Source organism: Siphateles boraxobius, unplaced genomic scaffold (genome assembly GCF_051911475.1).
Source record: "Siphateles boraxobius isolate OS27281-9 unplaced genomic scaffold, OSU_SipBor_1 22, whole genome shotgun sequence".
NCBI classification, from domain to species: domain Eukaryota; kingdom Metazoa; phylum Chordata; class Actinopteri; order Cypriniformes; family Leuciscidae; genus Siphateles; species Siphateles boraxobius.
The window spans coordinates 14,068,097-14,076,148 of record NW_027508833.1 but is presented as its reverse complement, the minus strand read 5'-3'; the positions used below and the strand labels follow the sequence as shown (position 1 = coordinate 14,076,148).

At 36.1% G+C, this 8,052-nt stretch overlaps 1 protein-coding gene across 1 annotated transcript; it reads left to right on the top strand.

Moving 5' to 3' along the window:
* Positions 1-326: 326 nt before the first annotated feature.
* gnmt (glycine N-methyltransferase) lies at positions 327-7,706 on the top strand. The gene is made up of 6 exons (XM_077238691.1): positions 327-655; positions 2,846-2,973; positions 3,058-3,171; positions 3,247-3,389; positions 4,468-4,592; positions 6,377-7,706. The coding sequence occupies exons 1-6, from the start codon at positions 450-452 to the stop codon at positions 6,546-6,548; spliced, it is 888 nt and encodes a 295-aa protein (XP_077094806.1). The 5' UTR covers positions 327-449; the 3' UTR covers positions 6,549-7,706.
* The last annotated feature ends 346 nt before the right edge of the window (positions 7,707-8,052 follow it).

Genomic DNA, 8,052 nt, shown 5'->3' with positions numbered 1-8,052 from the left:
CAAACTCACGAATGAAAACAATGGACATAGACAGCTACGGGAGTTTTCTTTCCATAAATATCCATTTTAAAAACTCTCAGACGCAAACGTCAGACGCAAAATGTTCTAAATATCTTTTAGTTACTAAGACCCACATTTCGACATTTTGCCAACATTATCATATCAATCACTCTACCTGACATTTAGTTTTAACCTTTTAAAAATATGATGAAACATAGAGCGGGTGTGTCAGCAGCCTGGCACGTCATCACACGCCTCGGCCAATAGCATTGTAGGCGTAAGTGTATACGGGCGTCCGATTGGTCAAAAGTTTCCGTTTCAACACAGACGCAAATGTCAACAGACATATAAGCATGAAAAAGAGACGCAAACAACCGAAGACAGAAAACAGGCAGGAGGTTTATTTCAGATCCGGAAGACGAACAGTTCACGTGGTGTGATAATTCAGTATGGTGGACAGTGTTTACCGTACACGCTCTCTCGGTATAGGTGCAGTTGGTCTTCCTGATCAGTATGCCGACGGTAAAGCAGCGAAAGTGTGGCAGCTGTACATCGGAGACACTCGGAGCCGGACAGAGGAGTACAAGAGCTGGGTGTTTGCCCTGCTCAGAAAACATGGGGTTCAGAGGGTGCTGGATGTAGCCTGCGGTACAGGGTATGAACTAATAAAACTTAAAATTAAGAAATAAACTTAAGAAAAAATAATAAAATTAAGAAAGAAATAAAACGAATAAAAACTGTCCCTCACATGATATCTGATGGGCAAGGCCATTTCGATTGTCTGTAGTACTTTATTTATTTACTCTGCTTATCTGTCCGATGGATATTTGTCACATTTCAGATTTAATAACAAAGCATTTAGCCTTATAGACATTTAGTCCACTGATAGATTGGTTACTGTCTTCTTGGTTTACTCAACTCCACCTCTTACTAATCTGGGTCATGTGGGTTGGCCCTGAAGCTTTTTGATAAGTGGAATGCCATTTTGGCTAAATTACACAAAGTCAGTTTTGCAGCCAGAGTCCAACGATGAAAGAGTGCTTGTGCTTTTTTGTCACTGGCAGCTGTATAGCTGTATTTTAAGTGATCATATTTCAGAGCCGGTGTGTGTTTTAAAAGAAACAAATAATTTATATTTTTGTGTATTAATAGATAGTTTAAATATACTTTTGAAAGATGATTCTGTAACACTTACAATAATACTGTAATACTTACAATAATACAATAAACTTTTAACTCCGTTAATGTATTAACTAACAATGAATAAGCAATACATTTGTTACAGTATTTATTAATCTTTGTTAATGTTAGTTAATAAAAATAGTCATCTTAGTTTGCAGTGCATTCATGTTAAGTAGAAGTTGTTAACTAATAAAAAGTTATTGTAAAGTGTCACTGATTTTAAAAAAAAGTGGCATTTGAATTTGACTGCAAAAAAATCTGTATGACACCAAAAAAGTAATACAATATATGTTTATTGAAATTTATTTTGTAGGTACTCCATAAAGACATGAAAGTAAGTGAAAATTGGTGTGAGGTAGTCCATTAATAAATGGTCGTAATGGACAATTGTTAACTCAGCATAACCTACAAAACCTGTTTTCTGTTTAGACGTACCTTTGAACTCCTGCCCAAACATGTTGTTCTGTTTTTCTATTGAATTACACATGCATTAACTTTCCCAGGGGTTTTTGTTCATTAATGGTCTACTTGCACTGAGCTTTATGAGCTCAATTTGAAATAAAATGGCTCTCTAGTTTCGCTGTATGTTTACAATGTACCATTCTTGTCTTGTTCCTGAAACTCCACAAAAAACTCCAGTTTGGATTAGCAAATACACAGACGTTTTCATGTAGCAACAGAAACACTTTTCATTCAGTACCTTATGTGCTGCTTAATACAGCACCTGTATGTACAAAAATTAGTCAACATAAGCCTATACTAATACTCTATGGCCTGGTTTCACAGACAGGGCTTAGATTAAACTAGGATTAGGCCTTAGTTTAATTAGAACAATTAAGTAGCTTTTATAAACGTGCCTAACAAGTTTACTGGTGTGCATCTTGAGCCAAAACAATGGCACTGACATATTTTTGGATATATCAGTGCAAGTTGCTTTCAGTTAAAACAGCTCAAAAGTGCATTTCAGCCTGGGACTAGCCCCCCTTTAGTCAATAATTGTATCCCTTAAAACTCATATTTGATCATCAAAATGACATTTAAATAAATAAAAAAATCAGTAAAAAAAATTATTCATGCCTTAAAATAGCTTGAATGTAAACTGCACCCTTGCTTCATTTAGTATACGTGGACCCATAATTGATGTTTTATTAACAAGGTTCGGGAGGAACACGTTCTAATGATCAAACAATCAAGTCATTCCAACCAGATGTCAGCAATTAGTAATCAACAGGTCCACTCCATCAGCATGAGTAAAGCCTATAAATATACGCAGTCAACTCTCTTCCTCGACAGTTTTTAGCATCCCTCCACCACCCCATTTCCTCACACTTGCCTGGTTATCTTCCTAAACAGAGATACGGGGGGAGTACTCTGGGTTAGGGCCCAATTTCTGAGCTCGGAGCCCTCCCCCCGGACAGCACGCCAAATACGCATAACCATTTACTCTCTGATCATTCGTAAGTGTGAACTTGTGAATGTGCAAATTAGCCCCACCTCCAATCACTTACACCAGCTGAGAGATCCACTCGGGCAACTTTACCTTTTCCAAAGCGCTTTTTTGAGACTGTCTTTGGTTCACTGCTGTTTTAAGGAGAAAATACTCAGCATGGTGTTCACATTTGCACATGGTTTTACGTTTGCACATTTTTACCTTTTTTTTAAGGGTGGATTCCATCATGTTGGTAGAGGAAGGATTCAAGGTGGTTAGTGTGGATGCCAGTGACAAAATGCTCAAATATGCTCTTAAAGAGAGATGGGAGAGGAGAAAAGAGCCAGCCTTCGATAACTGGGGTAAATGAAGATCTCTGTTTTGAGTGAGAATAAAAAAGAAAATTGTTTTAAAAGTTTCTCCCTGGTCTGATCTTTTCTTTTTAGTAATTGAAGAGGCCAACTGGCTAACATTACACGAAGATGTTAAGAAACCTGGAGATGGGTTTGATGCAGTAATCTGTCTAGGGAACTCATTCGCTCATTTACCAGACTTCAAAGGTAAGAATACCAAACAAAAATTGGTTTCAGAATTTGACAGATTTATCTAATTAACTTCTTTCTCATATCTCACAGGGGACCAGAGTGATCAGAAGCTTGCCTTGCAAAACATAGCCAGCATGGTGAAACCTGGAGGGATCCTAATTATTGACCACCGTAACTATGATTACATCCTCGAGACTGGTCAAGCGCCCCAAGGAAAGAATATTTACTATAAGGTAAAACGTCTCAGTTAAGTATGTAACCCCCATTCCAATGCGCCCAGATTTGTTTTTGCTGGATGGTTTCCCCTCAGATCTGTAAAGTAAATCCGACTTATTTGTATTGCATATATTGTTAATGGTAGCTAGGAAGACAATTACTGTGAATTGGATGAAGGTGCACGAACCCACGGTGACAGAATGGAAACATAGACTGAAACAGATATACATATTTGAGAAGATGACTTCTGATTTGCAGCTAAAATCTGACATTTTTCGACAGAAGGGGGCATTAATTGAAAATTTGCTTGAAATAAATAGATATGTTAATGTTTGAAAAATGCAGATAATGTTCTGTAATAATGTGATAAATAATGTGTATTTATTTTAAGTTTATTTGTTTCTGTTTTTGTTTTTTTGTTGTTTTATTATTATTATTGTTTTTTTTAATTACACATTGTTTATAAGAAAAGTTCAATAAAAACAGTTAAAAAAAAAGTATGTAACCCCCGTTCCCTGAAGGAGGAGGAACGGAGAAGTTGCGTCAGAACGACTAACGAATTGGGATCTCGCCTGAGAACGTAACGTTGAACGTGACTGACTGAAAGGGAACCCAATTGTGTACATGTAACCACACTACAGTGCTCTTCATTGTGTTTTAAGAATAGCATATATACTATAATGTTGCTTGTTGGCTTTTAACTAAAGTTATGCATACACTTGATTGTTTGTTAGCTGCAAAAAAAAATTGAAAAAATTTAGACATATTCCATGTAAGCCTTCTGATAACTATTTGGTCAGCCATACCTGCCTAAACATTAATGTAACTGAGCCAAATCATAGATTAGAAGACAACACTGTCGGCATATAAGAAAGAATATTAAAAAAAACATACAGTTTGACAGGATCTGTAGTTGGTAAATCATTCTATAAAATTATGCTTAAATCTGGAGAAGCTATACCATAGTATATAATAAATTATATACACTATAATGACTCATTAAGCAAGTCATCTTTTTATTAATTTAAATTTAATCTTGAAAAACGACACTGTTGCATTCTGTGAGGCTCATATACTTAAGGACTTATGTTTCAGAGTGACCTGAGGCAGGACATCTCCACCTCAGTGCTGTGGGTTAATAACAAGCCTCACATGATCACATTGGACTACACTCTAATACTGCCTCAACCAGAGGACATTCAGACTCCGCCTGAGACGAGGTACTGTGACCTGGTGGGGTCAGTTTTTGGGTGGTTGTGATGCATTATCAGTGCACTATAGGAGGCTGTACTGTACCAACTACCTCAGGGGAGACTAAATGCCGCTTGGTGGAACAAACTGTAATGTGACCCCAAAACCGAGTTACGTAGCGAACCGTGACTTTACACCCTGCAAATTCTTTGGTTTTCCAGCATCTTTTGCATATTTGAATCCTTTACAGCAGTGTCTGTATGATTTTCTTTCACACTGAGGACAATTGAGGGACTCATACGCAGGTATTACAAAAGGTTCAAACATTCAATGATGCTCCAGAAGGAAACACGATGCATTAAAGTGCCCCTATTATGCTATTTAAAAGTTTCCTAATGTTGTTTTGGAGTCTCCTACAACAGGTTTACATGCATCAAATGTCAATCAAATGTTTCATTTCCTCATAATATACACATCACCACATTTTAAATGTTTCTCAAACGACTCGTCAGATTAAATGTGCTCTATGCGAGGTTGGGTGACGTCACTTCTTGTTGACGTTCGAGGTAATGTCAAACAAAACGGAGGCTAGCTAGACCCTCCCTCATCTGCACACTAACCCCCCAAACCCCACCCCCAAATCCTTGTCGGTTATTGGCTGGAACAGTTTATGTTTCGTGGTGTGGGTTAGCCTATTTTGTTTTTGTTGCCAATTTTGGAGCCTGGGGTGTCTGCAGAGACCGCGTCTTTTTACAGTGTGTTCAGGGGACAGGCAGCTAGCGGATAGTGAGGAGATGTTTGCTGTATGTGACAAAAAATGTTTTGGCCTAAATACGCGTGACTTCGCTTAGAGCCCCTTTAATCAATCTTCTGGAGCAGGGATGGGCAACTCCGGTCCTTGAGGGCCACTGTCCTGCAGAGTTTAGCTCCAACCCTGGCAAAAAACATTTTTTTGTTATCCTGAAAACATTGATTAGCTTGTTCGGGTGTTTTTAATTAGGGTTTGAGCTAAACTCTGCAGGACAGTGGCCCTCAAGGACCGGAGTTGCCTATCCCTGTTCTGGAGCATCATTGAATCTTTGAAACTTTTGTAATACTTACATATGGGTCCCTAAGTTGTCCTCAGTGTGATGTCATACAAAAATTTACATTTTGTTATTTACACACCCTCATGTTGCTCCAGTCCATTCCACCATATCTATTTTTACATTCATTTGCAGGATATTTGTCCTCTATCTCTAAGTTTACTGAGCCAGAAAAATTACCGCAGCGATTCTTGAAAACGGGCACCTTACAGTTAATACTTATTTTTATTTTTAAAACAATCAGCCATAATCATCTGAAATAAACAAGGTCTGAATCCATCACATCGCAAATTCTTTACCGTAATAAATAATACACCCTCCAGTGATGTCATGCTTTAAGGGCTGAACAAGTTTGCAGTTGTAAAAAAAGATCAGCCTTAAATTTATTAACAGATTTATGCCGGCCGGTAGCCAAACAATCAATGCATCCCTAGTATATGTAAAATAATTTGTAGTTTGCATTTAAGATAAATCCAAAATTATTCGTAGAATGGGAATGAATATGTTTAGATGCTTTTTAAATGTTCGACACAAATACTAGTTTGCTTAACAGTTCTTTCAATACCTCACTAAGTTTTTGTTGATCTATTACCATTTTATTGATCTATTACCATTTTATATGAAATTATAAATGTGTATATTTTATATACAATGCAAATGTATGTGTGAATCAGGAATTGGTTATACATGATGTTTTTATTCATATGTTTTTTCTTTCTGTCTTGTAGTAAATTCCGCCTGTCATACTACCCCCATCGTGTGGAGAGTTTTAAGGAGATTTTAAGAGCATCATTTTTTGGAAAATGCGAGCACAATGTATATGGTGACTTCAAGCAGTACACCCCAGGGCAAGGAGAAGTGCCCTGCTATTTCATCCATGTGGTTACAAAGACTACTTAAAGCCACATGAATTCTGCAATTCACATTTCATCTTCACATGGAAAACTGTTTTTCTCTGTGCAAATGCCATGACTGGGGCTCTTAAGACAACGCATCAGGGAAATCTTTTAGTTGTTTTTCTTGGAAAGTGTAAAATTGATTTTGGGATTTCATACAAAGATTTGTACCTCATTTGAACTGGTAAGAGGCCAACATACTCTTAATTTTATTGCTTATTTCCTTCAACGCTTCACAAGAATTTTTTTTATTTTTTATTTAACCTTTCGCAATACACATTATTGTTCTTTAATTATACCACTTCTTGTATAATTGGTTTGATATTCAGATTCCACATTTCTACATGAGTTAGAATGAGTGTCTAAATGTAGAGCCACAATCACTTTGTATCTTCCAGAATTGCAATTCCAGAATAACAGCTTCTTTTGCGTTGAACATTTTTCATTTACATTGTACTTTACAGAACATAGTTAAGAGCCTGTTCACACAATGTTTTTTTTTTTTTATGTTTTTTTTTATATATAATTCCACTGTGCTGGTTTGTAATTGTTTTTCTAAACATGGACATCTTTGGACACCGACTCATGTCAGAATATAAGACGATAAATATATAAACACCACCTTTTCCCTGTCCCAAATATTAAATCATTGTGGATTATGCTACAATATGTATTATATTTAAAAGGAATATAAATATAATTATAATAATAGTTGTGACACAATGTCACAGGTAATCACATCCATGCCATTGTTGCTTTTGGCTTGCTTATAGGGGGCTCTAACACCATTTTCTTTTCCTCCATGTGTATTTAACCATATTTCAAGTTCATATGTAAAACATATTTAAAAGTTGGATTAATTAAACCAATTAGTTACATTATTAAAAAAAACAACGGTTTATGAGACCATTTGATTCACTAAGTAGTGCTAAGAAGTGTGTGAATTACTATAAACTGCATAAAACACCATGGTAGACCAAAAGAATTCACCCAAATGGTGTCCCTCAACTAGTTGTCTGAACACAGAACTTTGAACAATATTGATGAAATATAAGGGTTTGTGATTTTCCAACATGAATTGCAGCATTAATAAATTATGAGGTTTGCAAGAGAATTATTGTTTCTCTGTTTGCTGACCTAAAAAAATAAATAATTAAAAACAGTTTTGACTTTATTGTTGTTTATTTGTTGTGATGCTAAGAGCTCACCTTTTAACAATAATAGTTAACAATAATTCACATATTCATTTATGGGAGGAGAGTATTTAAATGAATCATGCAAGGTGGTTTTACTAAGGTTTGTGCTAGTCAATTTACTGGTAGCTTATTATACGCCCAAAAAAGCACGTCTTAAACCAGATGCTAATTTGCGCTGCTCTTGGTAGATCGTGTTGGTCATTATGGAAATTATCCGCCTGCGTATGTGTCTTCATCCTTCCCTTTGGGTCATTTGAACCCGAAATATATATATATATATATATATATATATATATTTTTTTTATAAAATAT

Excerpts from the sequence above, each read along its gene's own strand:
- gnmt (XM_077238691.1), top strand. The coding sequence starts at position 450 with ATGGTGGACAGTGTTTACCGTACACGCTCTCTCGGTATAGGTGCAGTT. Across the intron at positions 3,172-3,246 it reads TCATTTACCAGACTTCAAAG|GGGACCAGAGTGATCAGAAG; the intron begins GTAAGAATACCA and ends CATATCTCACAG. Across the intron at positions 3,390-4,467 it reads GAAAGAATATTTACTATAAG|AGTGACCTGAGGCAGGACAT; the intron begins GTAAAACGTCTC and ends CTTATGTTTCAG.